The following is a 25099-nucleotide window of genomic DNA, read 5'->3' as shown; positions in this document are numbered from 1 at the left end:
AGGTAGGTGGGCTATGATATTTTTTAACATTAAGAGGGGAAAAGACCATAGTGTTACATTACAAAATGTAGCTATAAACTTGTTTACCTACGTTTCCGTTTGAACACTCTCATTTCATGAACCATTCATTTAACTTTCTGTTTTTAAAATTTGTATGATATTCTCACATATGATGTCCTTATACGTGTCCTCAACTGACTTGCAAAACCTTGAGATCAGAAGCCACACCTTCATTCATTTCCTGTGTACTGATCCCCATAAATAGCTCTTCAGCTTTTATTTTAGGCTTACTAACCCTCTACCCTAGTCAGCTTCATTCATCCAATCAATCAGTGGCACTGACTTTCACCACACCAAGACCATGAAGGTAACTAGGCATTTTCTCTTAGAACGTACTGCCAGAGGGTAGGAGGAAACTTTTGGAGGTGATGGATAGGTTTATGGCATAGTTGTGGTGATGATTTCACAAGTGTGCACTTATTTCCAAAGTCATTAAGTTATGTACATTAAATAAGCACAGCTTTTTGTGTGTCAATCATGCTTCGATAACGTAGCTTAAAAAGAAAGAACTTACAGTTTCTCTATCTCTAGACATAACCAAGTAGCACCTAGACTTACCTGTGCAGAGAAACATGTGTCTCTCCTTCACTCCAAAGCTAACCATTCTGTCTGTGCCCCAGGCCCATCCCCATTCTCCCTCTCCAAAACCAATCTATTCTTCTCTCCTTGTAGCCTCATGGCTTCCTGCAGTGTCACCCCATCTCCCCACGGTTGATATCACTGTGCTTCTGCAGTATCACAATAATGGCAATTGTCTAGGCTTGGCTCACAGTATATCCCATTTCTGACTCATGCAGGTGTGTCAGTACTTAACATGCATCCCTTTTCCCTGTGGACATCCTATTTCACCTCCAAAACCTAGCTTAACATATCCTTGCCTCCAAATGTCCTTGGTCCTCTCAGAAAACTACTTTCCATTCTGTGCTCCCAAGACCTGTTGTCTTTGAATATAGTACCAATCACAGCCTGACAGGGTGGTGTGTTAGGTACACACATGCTTCCCCATTAGATTGAGAACTCATTGCATGCAAGGGTTATGTCTCCATGACTCATTCTATCTCCATTGCATGGCTTTCTCATATAATTGACATTTAACAAATGTTTGTGGAATAATTATGCTTTCTTTCCTCTCACCAGGTAGGACTTGATAAAAGTAAATACTCATGTCATATCATGTCATTTGTGTTCTCAGACAGACTTTTTCTCTTGATAATGTGCCTTCCCAATGGTTCTTCTAGACATAGAAGAAAATATGCTTTAATGAGTCTTTTGAATTTTCTTCTTTGTCCCTAGCTAGTTGCAATCATCTGTCCTCCTAGGCTCACAGAGATTATTCAGTATCTGCCTGTGGCTACCCTTCCCCTTATCCTCATCTTACACCACCCGACCCCATGTAACCTCTAGAAGAAAGAAGCAAATAATTGCACTGGCCACTGACCTCACAGTCATATTCAGTAGTAAAGCATAAGGAAAGGACAATATTTATTAATCCTGCACCAAACACATGCACGCATGTGCATGTTACACACACACACATAAATCATCTCGTTTTGTTAACATCAGTTTATATACATATAGTCAATACACTATGTGCTTTCAGTAGATCTATGAAGGAGGTATTACTATCATGTCCATTTCACAGATGCAGAAATGGAAGCTGGGAAAGGTGAATATCTTCCCCAGATCCAGCTCTGAATATTGGAGCTAGGAATTAAACTCAGGTCTGCCTTGCATCAAAGCCAATTCATTCTGTTATGCAAACTGCTTCAAAAATAGGGGAAATCGATTAATATTAATGATTGTATGGCTTGTATGTGTGACTGTGTAGATTATTCATAGCTACGCTGTATATACATCATAAAAATATAAATTATTTATTAAGCCATGATGTATAAGGCCTCACATATGTTCCTAACTGCTGATATATGCACCTCACAGAAGAACATTATTCACTGGGGAGTTATTTATGTTTGTAACCTTCCTCTTAGAGGACACTCCATGATTCAGATAAGAAAATCAAGGCCCAGAGAAGAGCAGACCCTTCCCAAAGGACAGAATTCTAGAGTTCCAGAGCATCACCCCATCCTGAACTTCAAAGTATAGGTCTGACTAACTGTGCTTTTTGAAGAAACACAATACATCAACCAGTTTGTCTTTCAGGAACAAAGTCTACACTCCCCATAAGGATCCCAAACAACAGAGTAATTTGGAAGGGACACCACGCTCATACAACAATGCCAGTTGTAAAGAGAAGACGGGAAAGACAGCAAAGGCATTTTGCAGATCAAAAATATTTGAAGACCTTGTCTCTGAAAAACTCACAGGCTGAGAGCCAGTTTTGAATTCCATATTCCCCCCTTCCCAAACTTTTCATACTGATTATATATTTATATAAGCAGTCCAAGATTTTAAGCCACTAGAATCCTAGAAATTATATACGGGTAGAATTATGGAGGAAAAAAAAACTGATTATTTTAGCTTTCCTTAATTTTCTTCATCTAGCAATACTCTACTTACTGAGCGCCAGCTATGTGCTAGGTATTTCATATAGTTTGGGTGAAGAACCAGAAGCAATCATTTTCAACATCAAAAAATTAAATATGTTCCAAAATATGCTTCTACTTTCAAAAATTGATGAATAAGCACATTAAGTAGCAATAAATGACGTGTGGGGATATTTAAGGCACTGAAGCCCTTCGGAATGAGCAGATCAGCAAAATGCAACACCAGAAGAACAGGTTTGGGTACTATAAATATGGCTACTGCATATTTCACCTCTCTTGACAACCATAGCAAGGATGTAGAATTCATGTACCTATCTTTAGAATTGTCAGAGAAGGTATTTACTGAAAAATAAGTAATTTGCAAGGAGGGAGTCTGTAAAGAGATTGTTTCTAAAGGGTAAGAACTGTTTAGTAGGATTGAAATAACTCAGTGGGAAATGGGTGAAATCCTCAATGACTATCACTTTAGTTAACACTGAGGAAGTAAAACAATTGTTCCCCTCATTCTGTTTCCAAATGGAAAATGCACCCCATCACTTTTAAGCCACCATTTTTACAATGCTCTTGTGCCATCAGAAGTGTATTCCTGATTTCTAAAAGGCATGTCAGAAATATGTAAGAAAAGCCACTGCAGTATGGAACTTAGAATTCTATTCTAAACAGTCACCTGGCTTTGGCTCCATGGTAAAGAATGTGCAAGTGTTGAAATCTAACAGACCTTGTTGCTTGCATAACCTCCCCGAACCTGTTTCCTCATTTGTGAAATAGGGGATAATATCACTTTCCATACAGGTTGTAAGGATCTGATGTGATAAATTATGCATGAAGCCTGGCCTGTAAACTAGTTTTATATGGCTTTCCAGCCCTATCACTACATATCATCTACTCATTTTAAGTCTTAACAATTTATTTCGGTGGTAGAACTACAGGGAACAAATGCAGTTAAAGCACCTCTCCTGCCCTAAAATATGTAAATTGTTTCCTACAGTACCGTTTCCTGGAGTAGTTTCTCTTCCCACCCCCTGACACATTCCTGATTCCCCTGGCAGTCACACCACCCACTGAATGGTTCAAACACTTTCCTGGTCTACTTTGAGCAACTGTGAGTCCTTCTGTCTGCACAATTATTTTTACATGCCATACATATTTAATTAGGAGAGCACGGAAACTACTCCAGGGCTGAGGAATAGTGATGTTTGTGTGCTTCTCCTGTGGGGCTTGCGTGTGGACCAGTTTGGTTGACGTGTCTTGCTGACGAGACCAAAGAGGTGGCCTCCGTCCACATATGAGCAAACCCGTCGCTTCATTCCTGGACCCGGATCGTAGCTCAGCCTGCGCGTGGAATGAGATCCGCCAGGTGTTGGGTCTTCTGTCTTCCCGTCACTTGTCTTCACCATCCCCAGGTTGGCATTATCTGTTCGTTAGAACAACAAATAGGTTCTACCAGCCTGCAACATGCCAAGCCAACATGCTAGCATGCCAACATGCTAGGTGCTGGGCTGAATCAAGTCAACATGTACCCCTGCCCTCGTGGGGCCTGCAATCTAGTTTGAGAGGGAGACAACAGATAAGTGGACAAGCAAATATAAATTCTAAAAAGAACCATGTGAGAAATGGACAGAGTATGGTAAGGGGAGTGGAGGAAGGACCTACTTAAAGAGGGTGGCCATGAAAGGCCCCTCTGATGAGGCATATCTGGCTGAGTCCTGAGTGTATAGAAGGACCCAGCACTGGGAAGTGTGTAAACAGTGTAAGTTTCAGTGACACACAGGGAGCCCTCCATGCTGGGTGCTGTGGCTACTGCGAGACGTGAGAACGCAGCCTCTGCTCAACGGTAGGACCAAGACACATTACCATACTCTCCCTGGGTCCTTGGTGTTATTGAAAAGCTTCACCCAGCACAAGGAGAAAACACATCCCACCCAGTGACCACTGGTGGGGTCACTCTCCATCCAGTGACCACCCCACCCAGTCCCCAAGGGAATTTTGTAGACACAAGTGGTATGAATGTAGGCTTATTCAAGAACCACACCTCTCTGAAAAAGGATCGGAAGCAGTAAAGTTGTAAACTGTGACTTTGGAAGGCAAAATTCATTCTTTCCCATACTTCACATCCAGATCTTCATGTTTTAGGTAAATTGACCCAGAAAGACAGAAAAACAACTCAATAAGCTCTCTCAACCATGGTTGAAAAGATGCCTTTGCCGGTCAAATGGTCCTAATACAGTATCCAGCTCCTATCACCTTTTGCACTTTTCTAGAATTCCTTAACGAGAATCTGACATATTTTCCTCTTCTTTTCTTTTCTTTTTTTTTTCAATATATGAAATTTATTGCCAAATTGGTTTCCATACAACACCCAGTGCTCATCCCAAAAGGTGCCCTCCTCAATACCCATCACCCACCCTCCCCTCCCTTCCACCCCCATCAACCCTCAGTTTGTTCTCAGTTTTTAAGAGTCTCTTATGCTTTGGCTCTCTCCCACTCTAACCTCTTTTCCTCTTGTTTTTTTTTCTATCACTTTGTTTTTATAGAATGGTTTATATTTTTCAAAAGACTTTCACATCTCTTTTGGTTCCTCATAAAAACTCTGTGAATGAAGAATACAGGTTTGAAGCATTAATGAAGCAGAAAGTTAACAGAACTTCTGCTTTGGTTTCTTTGCAAAGTATCCCCCCTCCCCAGCCATGAGTTTTCTGTGGAATACAGAATATACCTTTTTTGTTTTTTTAATATGGAATATGTCTTACTCCAAATGTTCATTTTAACAGGGGAGGCAATATGATGGAGTGATGAAAGATACAGGCTTTGTGACGAAAAGGGATGGGTGGGTGTGTGCATGCGTGTGCATGTTTAATCAGGGCGCTGCCCCCCAATTAATATGCCATCTTAAGCCTCAGCTGCTGCCACTCACACCCTGCCCCCCTACCCCTGTAAACAGTGATAACAACACCAAACTTGAAAAGGGTTTTTGGGCAGTAAATGAGGTTACAAGGAAAGCACCCAGCTCAGTGCCTGTGTGAAGGTGCTTTGCCCTCCCTTGGCCACTTTCTTTTTCCTCAACACTCAGGAGAGGCTGAGCCCAGCAGCTGTGTAAAGAGTAGTACTCACAGAGGCTTGCCTTCCCCGCCAAACCCGTTCCTCCGCCTTTCTGCAACACCATTCTCCCAAGCCCAGTTTTCTGGAGTCATCCTTAAAAAACCTCCCTCTCCTTTACCACCTACAAATGATACTCACCATCCCTGCCCTTTCTGCTGCCTAGACAATTCTCAGATCCACTCCTTCCTCTCATTGCCATTCATTTATTCATTCAATGACTGTTGAGTACCTACTACCTGCAGCCACTACACTGGACTCTGGGAAAACAGGAGTGAACAAGCCTGAATTCCTGGCACTCATCCTCACTCAAATTATTTCAGTTTACTCGCCTACAGACAGTGTCTCCTTACTCCAGTCCATTCTCAGTATTGACATCAAAATTATTGTCCTAAGCAATACTGATCTCTGATCTCCTCAATTCTGATATCATCCTTTGCCTTCTTTACAACCGTGACTGGTTTCCCAAAGATTTCAACGTGGTAAAAACGGCCCGTATTTACTGAGCCTGTACTATGGGCCAGGCGTTGTTTTAAGCACTTTACATGTATTGTCTAATTCAGTTGGAAGACCAAATGCCTTTAGAATACCCTTAAATCTGGCCACAGCCCACCCCTACCACGTCCTCCCCTGCCACTCACACATCCAGTTCTTCTTGCCCAAATCAATCAGATGTTAAAACCATACACAGACATGTCATATTCTTATGTTCTTGCACGCCTCTGAGCTTTTGCATGGTATTTCCTCTGCCTGGAATTCCCTTCCCTTAGTTTTCTACCTGGAAATCCAACTCATCCCTGAAAGTCTTCCTCCGACACCATGAAACCATCTGCAGCTCCCCCTGGATCAGGTCACTTCTGACCCTCTGCTTTCATAACACTGTGTGTGCCCTACACAACCTTGCATCACTGACACAGTCAACCCTGGATGTGGATTTCTGATGAATACCTGAACACTACAGGCTGCATTGTTGGGGTCTCACACCACAACGTGGCTCTCAGAACAGAACTGCCAGTACAGACCTGGAAGTGCAGGAGTGTAACAATTCTATCAAGGGCACAGGCACCAACTTTTATAAAACGTGCCATGACTCCTTCATAAGCTTTCTTTCTTTCGTGTTTTGCACTTTAAGTAGCAAAAGTAGTAGAACTCCATGCTTGGTTAACATTGTTCCCTTATTCCATGGAAGGTTAGGTCTTGGCTAGCCTGGGTGCTATGAAAATGGGAGCATCGGCAAGCCAGGCAGAGAGAGCTGGAGAGAAGCTTTGTTTTTCCCCTAAAATGTTGCCTCTCTGGTGTCCATCACTGCCGTTATGTGGAAGATAACTTACAAGCCTCCAAAGAAAGCCTCCTGCCTAAATTTAATCAAAGATCAAACTGACCTCTTGGAAAAGGAGTATTTGCTAAAGGAAGACCAGGCACTTATAATATTTGATGTTTAATGCCCAATTATCCATCTCCCCAAAAGTCACCAGTTCTGGGAAATATGACAGTCATCAGGAAGTATGGCAATGAGAAGCTCTTCTATTTCCTGAGATGAAATTCAGCAAAGACATAAGCAACCAAAGATGTTTAATGCTGACCTTTTGGAAATTGATTTTTTTTTTCATTTAATTATGATAGGGTTCTAGATAGTAAGTATGTCATGGAGTGTCTGTCTGTCTCATTTGGAAGTCCAGTAAATTTTCTGAAGGCATGAAGATTTAATCATCAAGTAAACTGAACTAATCAGACAAAGCTCATTTGTTCTGTTGTCTTCGTGATGCGTTCAGATTCCCTGGCTTCCTAATAAATTGCTTGGCGGTCAATCCAAATTAACCAGAGACATACATCTGTTTGACCTTGCATATAGACAAGATATTAGCCATGAAGCCATTACAAGTAATATATTCAACTTCTAACTTTAAACATTCTTGAATTTAAGCCCTTTTATATTGAGATGAATAGTTTATAGAACCTTTTCTCCCCGCAAAAATCCTCATAAATGAGGGCATTGTTACTATTTTAAAATTAAACCCGTCTTCTTCAGTTTCTACATGACTAGAGCTTTTGCAAATAGCCATGTAAATGATTACAAAATAGAAAAAAAAAATGTTTGAAAAGTTGCATTTTATTAAATTTCTAGCTAGATGTGATTTTTTTTCTCTCAAATTCACAATTTAAATTATTCAGTTTTTGGTTTGCCCAAATGCAGTCTTTTTTTAGGAAACAAAAAATAAGCTACACTTATGTAAGATTCAAGTGCTTCATAAACCACTATGTTAATAATACTTGTTTTTTAAATGTTGTGTGTGGAAAGGTAGCGTCTCTTTTCTCGCAGCCTCCTCAATTAGCATTTCTCATACGTGACATTTTCCTAAGAGACACTGCAGTTGAGGAGCGAAGAATCCTGCAATGATTTTTACGTCTGCTCATCGTTTTCCCTCAGGAAGACTTCAACATGTTCTGTCCATGTTCATGAGATATAAATCTCATTTTTTTATGAATCTTGGTAAGAGAAGAGATTAAACCTAAATAAAAACAAATACTGGGGCAAGGAAGCCCCTTTCATCTCAAAGAATTAAAACATGAGGGGCTCCTGGGTGGCTCAGTCGGTTAAGCATCCAACTTCAGCTCAGGTTATGATCTTGTGGTTTGTGAGTTTGAGCCCCGCATCAGGCTCTGTGCTGACAGTTCAGAGCCTGGAGCCTGCTTCAGAGTCTGTCTCCCTCTCTCTCTCCCCCTCCCCTGCTCGCTCTCTCTCTCACTCTGTCTCCCTCAAAAGTAAACATTAAAAATTTTTTAAAAAGAAAAAGAATTAAAATACGAGGTTTTAATAGTTGAAGCATCTTGCCTGAAATAAAGTTGGGAAATTCCTGTAAAAGTTGAGATTAGAATATTCTGTGGCAAACAATCATTTTTTATAGACTGGAAGTGAACTTTGGCATTTAAGGTCTTCACCAAAAATCCCAAATTACTTGAATCCTCTAAAGATTGAACCAGGGATTTCAGGAAGATTTAATTTAAGCATGGTCGGAAAAAAAAGGTGACATCAATACATATGATAATAACATTGAGGCATTTTCATCATTAATTATGCATTTCATGGATTTCAAGTGTCCACTGTGTGAATAACATATTAATTAATTAATGATACACCCATACTCTCATCATTCTAGGGCAGCATAAGAATAAATTACCAATTTTTCATCATATATAGTTTTTGTGTCCAGCTTAATGTTGTAATTATGTTGAAGTAAAAAATGAGTAATTCCTCACTGTGTGAAGGACATTATATGTAGGTAATGAGTTCAGTGACAATTGTACATTAAACTATTTTATACCAAATACTAAATCACTGTTTATTGCTTGATTTTCATTGGAGGCTTATAAATTATAATGAATTATATTGGCAAGTGGGGATATTACTTTTGCATTTGATAGTTCATCATCTAGTTTTTAGAAAGCATTGTTCTTCTTTTTTGCTTTTTTGTCTTGAGCTCATAAAATTGATCAACAAGCTTACAAACCTTATACAAAATAAATATACTGTAGTTCATTTTTTATACAGTATACCAAGTAGATTTTTTTTTCTTGGCGCATCACTAATTTGATGCTATCATTTAAAGGTCTGTTGCTGTTATTCGTTTTGAGATGTCTTTGTTTTAGTCTGGTCTGGTTTAGTTTTGAACCACCTTCTAATATACTACCTGCTAGGAATACAAAGAGAATAAGGCTTATTGCTGCCTTCAAGGAGATTTTTGCCTAAAGGAAACACATAAACACCTAGCTGTAGCTCAATAAGATAGGTGACAGGGAATAGATGATAAGGGTATTGGTAGAAGTTTCATCTTTCACAAAAGTAGTATTTGACTTGATCTTGAAATATTGAAAGATGTGTAGGGGTTCACCAGATAAAGAAGAGGTGACAGGCATTCAAAAAGAAGGTGTAGCTCATACGCCTTAAAAACCTGAAGGTAGTGTCCCACTTTATCACAGATTAAATGCTCTAATCCCCAAAGAATCCTCCATCCCCAGAAACATCACTTCTTTACATATCTTTACAGACAGCGTACAGCAAAGGTTCTCAGCTTATCCACGGCGTGGTCAGCCTGGGCACTCACCATGACCATTCCTCTTTGTGCCGTATGGGAGGACAGGACCAGCACCATCAGCAGCTAATGATTCCGTCTTTTTAATGACTCTCTGTTCTCCAGCCTTGCTGATCATGGCTGGCCTAGGCAGGGAGAAAATTAAAAGGAGTTTGCCACCCCCCAAAGGGTGATTTTTTTACAGTAAACACTCCATTAACTGGAACTTTTAGATAGCTGATATTGTCAGCCCTTGCTTTCAGTGTGAGAGACAGTGACAAACAATGACTCCTAGGCATGTATTAAAAAGAGCAAAACCTTCTGGGATGTTGCTGGGGCCAGTGTGCATTCCTCAGCCACCTTCTGTGGCAGCACTGTGGCCCAGTGACAAATTGTCTTCACAGAGCCTAACTCAGACACCATGCAATATTCCAAATATCCAGAAAAAAATTAAGGACAATCAATAAACTGCACTTAGGCAAGGGAGGAAAAGACTGTGTTTATATATATGTATTAGACATATATAGATTATATATATATATATATATATATATATATATTACATATAATATATATTTATGTAATATTTAGAATTTTCCTAAATATTTTATATACTATATATATTGGATATATATATATATATATATATATATATATATATATACACACACACACATATGTATTTAGGAAGAATATATGTTATATATTATGTAATATTTGGAATTACAAATATTATATAATGTATATAAAACATTGTGTGTGTGTATGTGTGTATATAGATAGATAGATGAATTCCAATAGGGATTCCAACAACGGTGAGGAAAAAAGTATCATTTGACAATAAGGTACACTAATTTAAAAAATTGAATTAAGTGAAAATTTTGTATATTCTATATGCATATCATTTTACCAAGGTTACTTAACACACCACCTCATTATCTAAAGGTAATTGCGGCTTTATCTTGTAAATATTGCAGTATTGAACCACTAATGCAGCCCTTGAAAATTACCTTAATTAAAAAAAAAATGTTTTCATTATGTGGGAATCATTACTGGCTGACACAGGTTTCCAACTGCCCTCAAATTTCCCACTACCTTTTACTGGCCAGAGCTTCTGCTTCTGGCATTAAGGGTTTTGGAACAAGAGTAAGAGAGTGAAAGGAATAGAAGAAAAATAGAATTGTTCCTGTGGTGGGTATATTAATGGATAGACTTGAAAAGACTAAGACAAACCATAGGGCCCATACTGTAATAAATAAAATACCAGTCACTTAGAGAAGCTCACAACCTTATGGCTAAATGAGTCTCTGAGAAAAGATCAACAACTTTTGAGCAGATGTGGGACAAGCACCATGCTAGGCACTTCTATTAAAATTATCTCACTTGGGCCTCATGACAATTCTGGGGGAGAAATGGCAGCCCGATAGAGTGAATATAAGGAGCATGAATTTTGGAAGTTAGAACTGGATTCAGATCCTGGCTTTGTCACCTACTTTGGCAAGTTCTTAAAATTCCTCAGCCTCAGTTTATTCATTTCTAAAATGAAGATAGTTACCAACCTTGTAAGACTGAAATGGCAAGGTAAATGGGCTGGTCTGTATTATATGTGTGTTCTCTGACCCTCAGTCTTGTGTTTTCTACCAAACCTCCTCTTGTGTTCAGCTGAAAACTCAGATATTTCTTTGAACTGTGAAAAAGTGTTATCTTCCCCCATCTTGAACTTGCACAGTTGATTTCTTTTGGAACCTTAATTACATTTGTCCCTGTTAAGTTGCACCTTTTTTATGTCAGCATGGCCTTTGAGCCTGTTGAGGGAATTTTGAATTTTGCATCAGTCTATTACCGTATTAAATATCCTTCATGGCTTTATGGCATTGAGAAATCTGATAAACGTTCCTCGTACGTCTACATTGATGCCATTAATAAAAATATTGAATAGAGCAGAATCCAGGGGCAGAGCCCTGTGGCATTCAATCAGAGGTCCCCCTACAGACTGTGACAGAGTCATTCATCATGTCTCTTGGGTGTATATGTACAACCAGCTGTGAATCCACTTAATTTTTCTCTCATAGAGCCCACCATCTTATAGATAATGAAAGACTTCATCAAGTGCTTTATTGAAATCAAAGACACTGTCCGTGGCATTCTTCTGGTCTGTCAACCTCATACTAATAACCCTGTCAAAAGGGGGAAATTAAAATAGTGCAGCAAAAACTTATTTTCAGTGAAACCAATGAGGTTTGGAAAGAAGAGTGGCTGATGGCTCAGGGGTGGGTCCCAGAGGAAGGACACCTGGCCAGCTGCTGCATGCTTCTAGCTGTGGCATTGCACTGAGGAACTGACCACATGCCAGGAGCCGGCTCAGAAACTGGATTTAATCAAACGCTAAACAAAGTTAGTATTTATTGAGATGCTTTTTTTTTTTTTAATGTTTTTTTATTTTTGAGACAGAGAGAGACAGAGCATGAGCAGGGGAGGGGCAGAGAGAGGGGGAGACACAGAATCTGAAGCAGGCTCCAGGCTCTGAGCTGTCAGCCCAGAGCCCGATGTGGGGCTCAAACTCACGGAGTGTGAGATCATGACCTGAGCTGAAGTCAGATGCTCAACTGACTGAGCCACCCAGGCACCCCTATTGAGATGCTTTTTATGCCAGACACTGCACTACATGCTTTTCATATATCTCGTTTAATTCCTATATTAAGAGGTAAATACTATTTTTAACCGTATTATTTTGACAAGTTAGTTAAAGCTGAAGGGGTTGAATAGTTGGCCCAAAGTCATAGATAGAAAGTGCAAGAATCAAGGCTCACACCCACATCACCCTGACATCCAATCTCGGCTCTTAATCACTATGCCCTCTTGAGCAGATTCTTGTGCCTCAGTGGTGGCGACAATTGACGAGAGAACAAAATTTCCAATCTGTTAACCGATGGTGGAAATAATTCTCTATGATCAAAGTCTCCCCACCACCTATCTTCAGCCCTTCCTTTCCTGGTATCTGGGCATCAAGAAAATGAATTCTGTATATAATTAATTACTTATTTATTTATTTTGAGAGAGAGCAAGCACAGGATGGGGTAGGAGCAGAAAGAAGAAGAGACAGAGACCCAAGCAGGCTCTGCACCATCAGTGCAGAGCCCGATGTGGGGCTTGAACTCACAAACTGTGAGATCATGACCTGAGCTGAGACCAAGAGTCAGACGCTTAACCAGGTGCCCGAGAAAACGGATTCTGATTGTGCTACCTGGTGCATGCGGAGTTGGAGGAAAGGGAGTTTTGAAGGATAGCTCAAGTGATCAAACACGAGGTCTGATGAAATAGCCTCCATCCAGTGGCAGAGAATACCTCTTAGGTAATCAAGGAGCCTGCCTTCTCTGGAGTCAAGCCCTCTCTCCCAACAGTGCTGTCAAGGCTGGGCTTTCTAGTTGTCTTTTGTCCATTGTTTCACTGTTTGAATCTGCCATCTATGCTTGTTTCCATGCCCGCCCTAATCTGGCACACACCTTCTTTGTTTAGCTGGGTTTCAGTACCAATGATTAAATGATAGTCCAGTTGCCAGTCTATTTCATTGGCTCTTTCTGGGCCAGAAAGCTATTCTGTCTCCATTCACATTGTTGGTGTGATTAATTGAGTGCTTAGAATGCAAGCCTGGTCCCAAGTGCTTGAGGGAATCTCATTATCACCACCTGTTACCCCTACAGAATCTATTTGGGTTCCTAGTGATCACTGCCTTCTTTTCATACCTGCACAAACTCTTGTGGTAACCATTTAGAAAGCATGAGCACTTTTACCAAACTGTCATGACTAGGAGAATTAAGACTCTTAAAATATATGTATGGTAAGTCATAAGTACTAGTGTACTAAACACATATAACAAAGAATATCCTACTCACCAAGCAGCCTATAGGACCAGCCTTGTGGTCACATTTCCTTTGAAATATACTGGACAGCATGCAGTTTCTGTGTTGCCTACCCTTTAGTCTAACTGGTAACTAGTCTGTTCCAGAAGGACAGTGGTTTCTGTCTGGTGCATTCTGAATTACAGCCTTCAGGAATGGCTTTATTTATATTACACTTATTGAATACTGAATACTGAGTGCTTTCTCCCAGTGTTTTTCTTTTTTTAACAGCTTTATTGAAATATAATTACAGATCATAAAAGTCACCCATTGGAAGTATACCTTGCAATGAGTTTTAGGAAATTTATACAATTGTCCACCAATGCAATCCAGTTTTAGAATATTTTCATCACTCTAGAAGGTTCTTTCATGGCCATTGCTGTCATCTTCGCTCCTGTTCCTATCATAGGCAACCACCGATCTGCTTTCTTTAGAAACATTATATAAGTGGAGTCATACAACATGTATGCCTTCTTTCACTTAGCATAATGTTTTTTGAGGTTCATCCATACTGTAGCATTATCTGTAGTCTTTTCCTTTTCATTATTGAGTAGTTTTCCATTGCATGAATATCCTAAATATTACTTACCTGTTGGCTAGTTGATGGAATATTTGGATTGCTGGGTTTAGCTATTATGAATAATGCTGGTCAAATTTTCATTTACAAATCTTTGTGTGTACATGTAATTTTCTTTCTCTTGGACTGCTACCTAGGAGTGGACTTGCTGGGTCATATGGTAAGAAACTGGGTCATAATGTGAGATATTGGCAGTTCTCCAAAAAGTAGATGTGTCCCCTTGATATCTCTGCTAGCAATATGAGATTTCTCGTTTATCCACATCCTTACCATCACTTGGTATTGTCAGTCTTTTTTACTTCAGCCATTCTTGTGGGTATATAGTAATTCCGAGTTGTATTCTGTTATGTGATTCTCTAGGAGATAAGGAAGCAGATGGGGTAACAAAGGAAGTAAGTGGATTATTAAAAATCTGTCCCTCACTGTCATCCTGCTTTCTTATCCTGAGCCTGTCTTTGGGACTAACAACATCTGCTTTCCTTAGAAATACTTTTTTAAGCCCCTGACATTCTTTTTCCCTCCACACATGGGCTGAAATATGGCGAACACCTGACTCTAAAGTGCAGTAGTAGCTAGCTGGGCTAAGTAAAATCCATGGATGCACTTTTTAAACCTTAATTTTAGCTAGTTTTCAGTAGATTTTTACCTCCTCCCACACCAAATTCTTTTATCAGAGCTGCTGACAAGAAACAGAATTGATTGCCTTGAATTCATTGCATCTTTCACTATTCTACCTACCCACTGATGTAGGGTGTTATGTCATTAAAGTAGCAAACAGCACAAAGGAGGTAGCAAAAGAGCAGAAAAGAAGACCATTTATAACCCAAAAATTGAATAACCAGGCCCTTACTTACCTAAGATCGTCTCTTGGAATGCAATTTGTCTTAAAGCTTCTGTTTACAAATATGTGTTTAGTCAAGTACTTTGCATATTCCGTTTAATTTACAATATGTGGACATGTTAATAATGAACTTTCTTAAACATAGTATCATTTATAATACTGAGACCATGGGTCATACAATATAATAGATCATAAGTTTTATGATCTCAAAAACTGAATGAGTAAGGTAAGTTGAAAAATACCCTCAGTAGCCATAAATATCCCCCATGGTTAGCAAAAGATAAGCCTAACTGTGGCCTCTCTACTTCTTAAGATGTAGAGTATTTTTATGTATTAATAATACTGCAAAGAGATTTGCGGTTTTCAAATGCTTTTAGCTCATCATCACATCTCCAAGAATAACTTCAGATGTGGGATATAGCGCATATTTCCCATATTCTTCTGCAACAAATTTTTTCTTCAGTAATCCCAACGATTGGGTTATTGAGCAATGCAAACCAAATTTCTCCTATGAAAACCTAATTTGCAGCAAGCTGTACTTTAAAAGTAACTTACAGGGAAATTAGTTAGGAACTGATTGGTTGGTTGGTTGGTTGCTTGCTTGCTTGCTTGGTTTTAATCTTCTGGAGCAATGTTTATGTGAAAATATAATCAGAAAATTAGTACCTTCATCAAGAGGTAATTCAGAGAGCTTTACAAATAAACCTAAGATTCTCATTGATTACAAAAGAAGGCTTTCTACTTCCAGAACCCTTAAATGCTCAAAAGCAATTATACCATTAAAATCTCTCTTTCCATGCAAAGATTATCTCATTTCCTCCTAATTAGTGTTTCCTGTTTTTTGAGACAGACTGTATTGAGAAAACCTACATTCCCTGGGACCCCCCTCACTCTCGCACTGTCCTTTGCTCTCTCTGGGGCCATAGAACTTGGAACCTCTTTTCCACCCCATAGGTTAGCACAGTTGTATTTTGGTCACATGTATTATACAAACTGGTGTTTGCTGATTATTTGGTAGTAGTTGCTCTGAAAAGTAATAGCAGAAGGAAAAGAAAATGTGTCAAATCTTGTCAGAGGGATTTTTTAAAGTGTTAGAGGTAAAGGGAAAGAGTTACAGATGGTAGGAGGTAAGCCAGTTTTCCATCACTCATGGCAAGACTGTGTAAAGGAATCAGGGGCTAAGACTCAGAAAGAACAGAAAACTAGAGAGCAGAAAGGAAAAAGCAATAAGACATGAGTGTTCTCTTTGCTTTCAGAGATAGTTCTCCTATGTCATTTGTTGCCCACAGCAGAAGTGATCAGATCTGAGATTTTAGGGATATCCCTCTAAAATGTCCTTGTGAGGTAGATGCTCTGAGGAACTCTAGGACTCAGTAACACTGTACCTACCTAGATTCCAAAGCCTGCAGTCAGGTGGAACAGGTAAGACACAGACATGTACAAAGAGAGCTAGCAGTACAAGCCAAGATACATCCAGTGTTACCAGCCCAGGGCAGCCTACAGATAATACAGATATTCAGAGAGAGAGGTTGCAGTAATCCAAGGTGAGCAAGGAAAACTTTAGGTGGATCTTGACTTCATCCTTCCAAGATTCTAATGAAAAGGAGAGCGTGATATTTATATCTATATTTATAGAATATGCAGAAGTGTTGTATATTTAAGTCAAAGAAATGTCCATGGCACAGTTGGAGACCTGGAGGAGATTTGGCTGGAGTTAAAGAAATTTTAGATTAATAGGAGAGAAGGCTGGAAAAGTGAAAGTCAGGGTTCTTGATCTAGAATCTACCCAGAGTGGGGCACCTGGGTGGCTCAGTTGGTTAAGCGTCCGACTTCAGCTCAGGTAATGATCTTGTGGTCCGTGAGCTCGAGCCCCTCATTGGGCTCTGTGCTGACAGCTCAGAGCCTGGAGCCTGTTTCAGATTCTGTGTCTCCCTCTCTCTCTGACCCCTCCCCTGTTCATGCTCTGTCTCAAAAATAAATAAACGTTAAAAAAAATATTTAGAATCTACCCAGAGATATCTATAGTAACACATTTAAATAACAAAGATAATAGTAAAAATTTTGCTGGTAGGTTTATTCAAGGATAGGATAAAACAAGTTTAAAGTTTCTGTTATACTTAAAAGAGAAATTATGCCTTAGTTCAATGCTTCATGGTTCCCAGAGCAGCTTCCCAGTCATTCTCATTCAATCCACAGAAACCCTTTTTAGTCTTGGCAGGCTGTGTAGACACATATATTTAGATAGATGGATGGATGATAGATATATAGGTAGATGGATGGATGGATACATGGATACATACATACATACATAATAGACAAGAAGATATACACACCTGTTTTTTAAATGTTTTTTTTCTAACTACTATATTGAGAACCCTAGAGGACTGAATATTTTTTCTTCTTTATGGCTCACAAATTGCATAACATGGGGGTTACATGTGAAAGACATCCAGTAGTTTGTTGTGTAAGATTATTATTATCCCTTTAATATCACTGCTTAAAGATATTAAAGATCACCTAGCTGGGTCATCAGTGTGGATCAGTCGGTTGAGTGTCCAACTCTTGATTTCAGCTCAAGTCATGATCTCACGGTCATGAGATCGAGCCCTGCGTCAGGCTCTGCACTGGGCATGGAGTCTGCTTGGGATTCTCTCTCTCCCTCTCTCTCTGCCCCTCCCATGCTTGTGCACACATGTACACATGCTCTCTCCCTCTCCCCCTCTCTCTCAATAATAATAATAATAATATTTAAAAAGATCAGCTAGCTGGAAGAAGAATCAGAGGAAGAACAAAATGTCATGATATTCTGCTTCAGAGGTCCTTCTATCCACCATATTATGCCAGACATGGATTATTACAGCCCAAAAAATCAGAGAGAACATGTCACAGTCAAAAATCAAATACAAGTTCAAACGAGGACTTCTGGCATTGTGGGAGTTGAAATTGGATGACACACAGGCACTTTTGCCTTGATGCTTCCAGGTGGAAAGTGTTTAGAAATTACCAGAGAGGGGGGAAAACCTTTCGCATTTAATCGCAGAATTTAGTTCTGCAGATGAGAACAAAGCAGATAAATTTTTAGCTCAACTTCCATTCTGGGTCTTTAAGAACACCAGAACTCCTCAGAACGCTTGCAGTTTTGTTAGAAGAGGCCACTGTGAAGCCAGATGCATGCTCTAGAGTTGCATAAAAGCTGCTCTCCGTAGTTAGCAAACATCTAGAAAAGGGAAACGGGAATTATCTACCTTGTTAAAATGGAAGGAGGGTTCCAAATGCAGGATAAAGCTGTTTCATTTAAGTACCATTTAAATAAAAATCCCCCTCTAAATAAAAAAACTGGAAATAAAAAGGATGCAGTCCCATGGTGGTGATAACTGGAATCGCTCGTGTGCTCAGTGTTGCTGCATGTGTAGTCTCTGGAGTATTCAGCTACATGTGTTATTTCACGTCTGTCAGCTAAATCTGAACTCCAAAATATAACAAATGCAAAATGTGACACTGAGGAACATTATGTGGATTTGTGATTTTCCCTGGAGGACTTGGTCCAGCCAGCAATAAATGGATTGAGATTTCATGCGGAACATGGAGACAGACTGTCGCTACATGACTTTTCTTTGTGACTCATGCACATTGTCGCAGCTTTTTCCAGTGTTTTTTTTCTATGGTGTCTATGCAAACATGGCAATGAAAATGGAAATTGTAGGATGATAGGATTTTTTTTTTTAGTCCATGGAATATTTGATATCCAGAAAAGAAGCACAATCTAAATTTCCAACAATAAGGGGAATGGTTAGTAAATTATGCCATGCTTGTCTAAAGCAATAATATGGTAATATGGAGTTACTTAAAATGTCTACTGAGAGTTGGATATGTTAGGGAAGTATTTTAGCTTTAATATTGAGTGAAAAAAATTAAGGTGAAAATTGAACTTATGTTACAGCTTCTATAAAATATAATCATGGGGACAAAATGAAAGGAAGCATATCTATATGTTAATAGCCTACAGAGAACTTGTCCCCTTACTCGTTTTTCTGTATTTTCTGTCTCTACAGTGGGAGAGCAGTATTGTTACTACAATCCAAACATTGTTTAATTTTAAAAGCAGATGAAGAAAAAACATGTTTAATTTAAATCATGTTAAATTTAACGTTTAACATATATCACGTTAAATTTTAAAAGAAAAAAAAAAGAAGCCTAAGTATGCTGACTTTACCTGGTGCTGTGACATATATTCTGATGCGAGCTTATTCAGTGTGAGGGTAATGGCATGACATTGTCTAGCAGAATTCCCACAGCCAGACCCAGAAGCATAAAAGACAGTGACATAACATTGCAGCATTGTCACTCCACAGTTATTCTCCTCTTGCTGGGATCTGTGACAGGATTTCTGAAGATGTCCTGTTCAATTGATGATACTAGAGAAAATTCCTAGAGGCAGCTACTGGTCTGATGAATGGGTCCCAATATGAGGAAAGCTCATGTCGGTTCAACACCACTCCTTGCCTTTGGCTCACATTTCTCATAGTAGTTGTAATAAAAACCGTTAAGAAAATATGCAGTAACTTTTATTTCATATCTGTTAGAATTCAGCAGCTGGAACCACATTCTTAGGCTCATATGTATAATAATTTTTTTCTTAGTTAATGGTTTGACTGTGTAGTTATTCATGTCCCGTTTCTCTAAGTTCCCTCTTTGTACTGCCAAATAATCTGTGGCAGAAACTCAATATCAGTGTTTGAATTGAGCAGAATTGGCTCAATATCTTAGAATAACTAAATCCCCAATATATTACCATTACTTTACCTTTTATACCCATGGGGTTTCTTTTATATGCAGTTCACTTCCACCCACACAGGAATGAAACCCGTACAGAGTTTTTCTCTACTACGGTAATCATTGCTCTGGCTTTTTGAAAACCAAAGGTTTGCAGACTGACTGGTCATCAGTTACGGTGCCTAAAGTGATAGGATTCCACTACTTCCCTGTCTGCTTCCAATGATGACCATATGTTAGTTAAGTTGTTCTCATCCAAGGCAAACCCACTTGCCTTTGGACTTGACTTTTTCATAGTGACTATCTTTCTTTGGAATATTCTGTTACTGTCTGGCCAATTTGATTTCTTATTGTTGACTTGGGAGTTTTGAAGCTAAACGTCACCCCCCACCACCACCACCACTCTAATATTAGCCAACTTGGATTGAATCTTGGATTGATGAGGACTTCCTATCCTTTGTCTATATATGCATTTCACAAGGAATTCTGTAAGGTACCCACCTGAGCTCTTTTGACCTGAAGCTTTAACACTGCTTTAGCCTTGTCCAGAATTGAAGCTATAGTATTTTAATGTTTTCAGATGATCAAAACCCATTATAAATGTTTTGAACACAATAACTCAAAATTTACAAAGCACCATTTTAAGAAGCCTCATGACACGTTATTTATAGTGTAGCTGAAGCCAGACGGTGTAGAGATTGACAGCAAGAAGAAGAGCCTGGTAAGTGGTAAAAAGCAGGTTAAGAATCAGGTGCACATCCCCGCCATGATGCCATTAGCACTGTGACCTTAAACAAGTTACTCAGTATTTGTGTCTCAGGTTGCACCTCTAAAATGAGAATGAGAATGTTATTATAAGGATTAAATGAGATATTTACACATATATAATGTACTTGGCACAGTTTCTAGCACAACTAGACCATAGTAAATGTTAAGTAAATGGTAATCATCAGTATCTTCTGTAATGTGGGATCATTTCTAATAAATGAGAGTTACCCACATGTTTTTGACATGACTCATCACTCTGTGTTAATTTGTTCCATCTATCTATCTATCTATCTGTCTGGACTCTTCCGGAAGGTTCTGTAGAGGAGGCAGCAGTAGAGCTCCAGTGTAGAGTGCCTCAGCTTACCTCCTTTGGGGATTAAATAATGTGCATGGGAGAATAGCATGCATTCTTTTAGATTAGGTCTAGGAGTAAATTTAACAGCTAGAAACCAGACCCCTTCCTACCAGTACATGTCACTTCAGTGGGCACTTTTTCCAAGGTTAGCCAAATCTCTGCATGCAAAGCACCAGCAGACTTGTTTGATGTGATTAACTTTCTGAATATCGCATAGTCCCTGTCTTTCGGGGTCAGGATTTGCATGCATCCTTAGAGCCCACTAACTGGAAGAAGCACAGTGTGAAGGTTGTATCTTCTCTACACCAGGCCCTGTGCTGGTTATTCTCATAATCTCGCTCTTCATCTTCCCAACATTAGGATTGGCATTAACTTCCTCACTTTATAGGTGAGAAAATGGAGATCAGAGACTCAGGTATCTCGCCCCAAATTGAGTTGTTGGAGAGTAAACCAAAAGCAGCAGTGGAGGGGACACCAGCTCAGTTTTACCACAGTTATTTGTTGTTTAGTGTCAGTTATTTGTCAAAGTAATTCTGAATTCATTTATTATGATAAAAACATTACTTAGCAGGACCCAGGGGCCCAAGGCAGCAGCAGCAGCAGCAGCAGCAGCAGGTCCAATTAGCTATTGGGAGGAAGGCAGTGGAGATTTTATGGGAGGAATTTATATTCAATAGAAGCATTTGGCAAAGTAATTGAGAATAAGAATAAAAGAGAAGGAGAAGAATGTAGTGTTTTTTAGACTTGCAAATACATTTGAAAAGGTTAATGTTATATTTCCCTGAAATGGAGGAATTCTTTGATCTTGGTACTCTTTAAAAAAAAGAAAGAAAGAAAGAAAAGAAACAACGCAAAAATATAAGGGCATTTCTCTGGATCGTGTAAACAATATTGCCTGCAAGTCATGGACATTGGGACCATCCTTATTAAGCATACTTCTAAATCATCTGAGGAGTGTATGGTGAAATTCTAGATTTGCAAAACTTGCTAAACTCCTCCAGGTAGTGAAATGCCATACCGGCTAATATACATGCAGGAAGATAATACAGGGTTATGTGAGTATGGAGAAGGACGGCAGATGGGTTTCTGCATGGACGACTGTAGGATAAGGAATTTAGGGAGAAGTAATACAAGCCCTCCTTCCAAGATTAAAAGGCTTTGAACTATCAGCTGTAACAAAGTTAAGAGGTTTTACAGCCAGTGTGTATTTTTGCCCCTGGTTTTTCCTCCCATGGCTGAAAGGCCAGCCAGAATCAGGAGTACTTAGAAAGGGACATTTAAAAGGGTACATTCAAAGCAGAAAATAGTGTACTGCTCAGATGTAAAGCCATGGTTCACTTACACCTGGAATGTTGTAATTTGCTGGACAAACCTTAAGCAGCTGTAAAGGGGTAGGAGAAGGTACAGAAATTGACTAGAATGATCTGTGGGGAAGAGGAGCTGCTTTATGGGGGTGACTGCAAAGATCAGGATGCATCAGCCAGGCAAAATAAAGGTTTACAAAATCATAGGGAGGTGGTGCATGTGATCACTCACCTTGATGAACATTTGCTATCCCCGTCATCAACAGACATGGATCAGAGAGTAGATGTGAAAGGAATAGAGCATACTGCTGGTTTAAAATCTGAATCAGTGTAGGCAGAAAGTCCAATAGGCTAACTGACAAATAGGCAAATAAAAATTCAAGATAGTGCAGGAGGAATGCCAGAGAATGCCCACCTCTCCTCTTTAAAACTTGAAAAGAGAGATTTTGTTTAGATCACTTACACTATGGGTATTGTACTTGAGGAACTAGTGACCCAAATAGTTCCAGTTCTGTCCTGGAACTACACGTGGGCAGAGAAGAGGTAAATGCATTTCTTATGAATGGATTTATAATATGTTCTTTTAAAACATCAGTAATATTTGGAGATGTGCCCAAACTTTGCAGTTTACCTTCAGGTAAAACAAATTTTGGAGTCAGGCAAACCTCATTCAAATCCCAGAGCCACCACGTACTGGCCCTTAGATAGACTACTTAACCACTCTGAACTTCAGGCTCCTCTTCTGTAAAGCAAGAAGAACCCCTTCCAGAGAGGGATGTTGGGATGGTTGAAAAAGAGTAGCATTTGCAAAGCTCCAGGAAGAGGTGGGAACTGAGACTGTCTGCAACTCTTGGTTTCCTTTGTCACCTCTTCCACAGTGTGCCTTGTAGGGCCCTCAGACTCAAAATCCCATCCTGGGGAGACTTTGAGTCTTCCCCCAGGTAGGTAGTGCTTGACTCCAACCCTCCTCTGCTACCTTCATCTACATTAAAATTCATTCTTTCATATTCATTGAACCCCTGTTATTTCAAGCATTGCTTTAGGCATTTGGGAAATCATAATGATAAAGATACACCAAAGCCTTGCCTGCAGGAAGTTTACCTAGGGGAGATGGGTACACACACACACACACACACACACACACACTGAACCTATAAATAAAGTTATTTCAAAGAATGATAAAAAGAGGATCATGAAAAAAGAGTGTGATGGGGGTTGAGGGCATGGTTCTTTTAGTGAGAGGAGGGAGAAGGCTTTTGTGAGGAGATAACACTTGAGCCCCAGAGGGATGAGAAGGCATCATTTGAAAATCTTGAGGGGACCATTCCAGGCAGATGGACAAAAGGGATAGAGGCCCTAAGGCAAGAATGAGTATGGAATGTTCAAGGAACAGAGAAGGCTAGTGTGGACATCCTGAATGGAGGGACACAGAGGGAGGCAGAGGGCAACCAGCCCTGTTGGACCTTGGGGCCAGGTCAGGACTCCGATTTTATTCTAAGAGCAATAGGATTCTGTGTATGGGAGAGTTTTCTGCTGGTGCGGGTTAAAGTGACTTATCCTCTGGAAAGGGTGGTGGTTGATGAGAGGAGATCTAGACTCCAGGGCAGCACCAGCAGGAGGAGCCGTGTCTCTGCTCTTTTTTCCAACCCCCACTCCACAGCCACATTGGACTCTGCCCCTGCCATTCCCATCTTTCTGGACTTGAGGGCCCACCCTGATTTCACACATCTCTCATGGTGCAGAGGTAACTGCACAGATCCCTTCATTTTTCATCTTTTAGGACATCTTTTTCTCAGATGAAATATTTAACCCAAATATATGTCGTTTCAGGTTTTAAAAATCAATTTGATTGGCCACAGGAAACGTATTTTGGCATCTCTGGGAGACAGGCTGCACGACGATCCACCACAGAAGCCCCCTCGGTCCATCACCCTCAGGGTAAGTGCCCAGCTTGTTCGTTTCCGCCTCCACTCTTATCCTCAGAAGTTATTGTGTGCAATAAAATGACATGATCGAAGCAATGGATCGAGAAGTACAGGCTGTTTTCCATGTGGTTTACCTTATTTATATAAAAACAATCTCAGTTTTGATTGTGTTTTGTAAGATGAGATTTGTTTCTCTCAATTGGTTAAATGTATACTTTTGAGATTGAGATGTACACATTACAAACCAGCACTTTTAAAGAACCACTCCCTCTGCCCCCTTCCCACATTCCCATCTGCACCAAGTGAGAGGAGATGAGTTTTAGGTCAAACTCCTCAAACCCACAGAACGAGAATCATTCAAGGACCACAGTTAAGGAAAGATAAATTGAAAGTTAACCTTAGGGTCTCCTGTTTTTTTAGGAAGTAAAAATTTGTCAGCTTTACTTCCTTCAAAAATTATGAATAGAGAATCCAGAACATTAATAAATGATTGCAGCTATATTTTAGAATTCTGGGGCCGAAAAACTAGAGAGAAAAGTATAGAATGGAGACAAAGATAACGTGGAAGGAGAAGGAAGGCAAGAAGGGCAAAGCAGAGAGAACAAGAAAATGAGAGTTGATTGCTGGCAAAATGGCAGTGGGAAGGAGCAGCCAACAGTCACTGGTTTCCATGAGACCCTGTTGGAACTTCTCAAAAACTCATCGAAAAGCCTGGATCTCCATGACTGGTTGGAGAGTTCCAACTCTGTTCTCTTTATTTCATCCTGCACTGGCTTCTGATCCATTTTCTGCACGTGTCAGCAAAGGCAGCAATAGCAAACAGTACACACAAGCATGGCACTTAGATGTACCTGCCAACAATGAAATGCAGTAGAAAGCCTCTTATCAGTGAACTTCAGAAAACAGCAAAACTACTGCCAGGACAGC

General features: G+C 39.8%; 1 protein-coding gene across 22 annotated transcripts in view; it reads left to right on the top strand.

Annotated features, from left to right (window-relative positions):
• The window catches only part of ANKS1B (ankyrin repeat and sterile alpha motif domain containing 1B), a 1079782-nt gene that overhangs the window by 970970 nt on the left and 83713 nt on the right, over positions 1-25099 (top strand). For all 22 annotated transcript variants that reach the window (XM_042947477.1, XM_042947476.1, XM_042947473.1 and 19 more), the window contains one exon: positions 24078-24185. In XM_042947477.1, the coding sequence (XP_042803411.1) occupies positions 24078-24185 (108 nt within the window). The remainder of the gene's footprint in view (positions 1-24077; positions 24186-25099) is intronic.

The sequence above is a fragment of the Panthera leo genome, chromosome B4 (assembly GCF_018350215.1).
Source record: "Panthera leo isolate Ple1 chromosome B4, P.leo_Ple1_pat1.1, whole genome shotgun sequence".
NCBI lineage: Eukaryota > Metazoa > Chordata > Mammalia > Carnivora > Felidae > Panthera > Panthera leo.
Note: the sequence above shows the minus strand (reverse complement) of the source record. Positions and strands in the feature narration are given on the sequence as shown.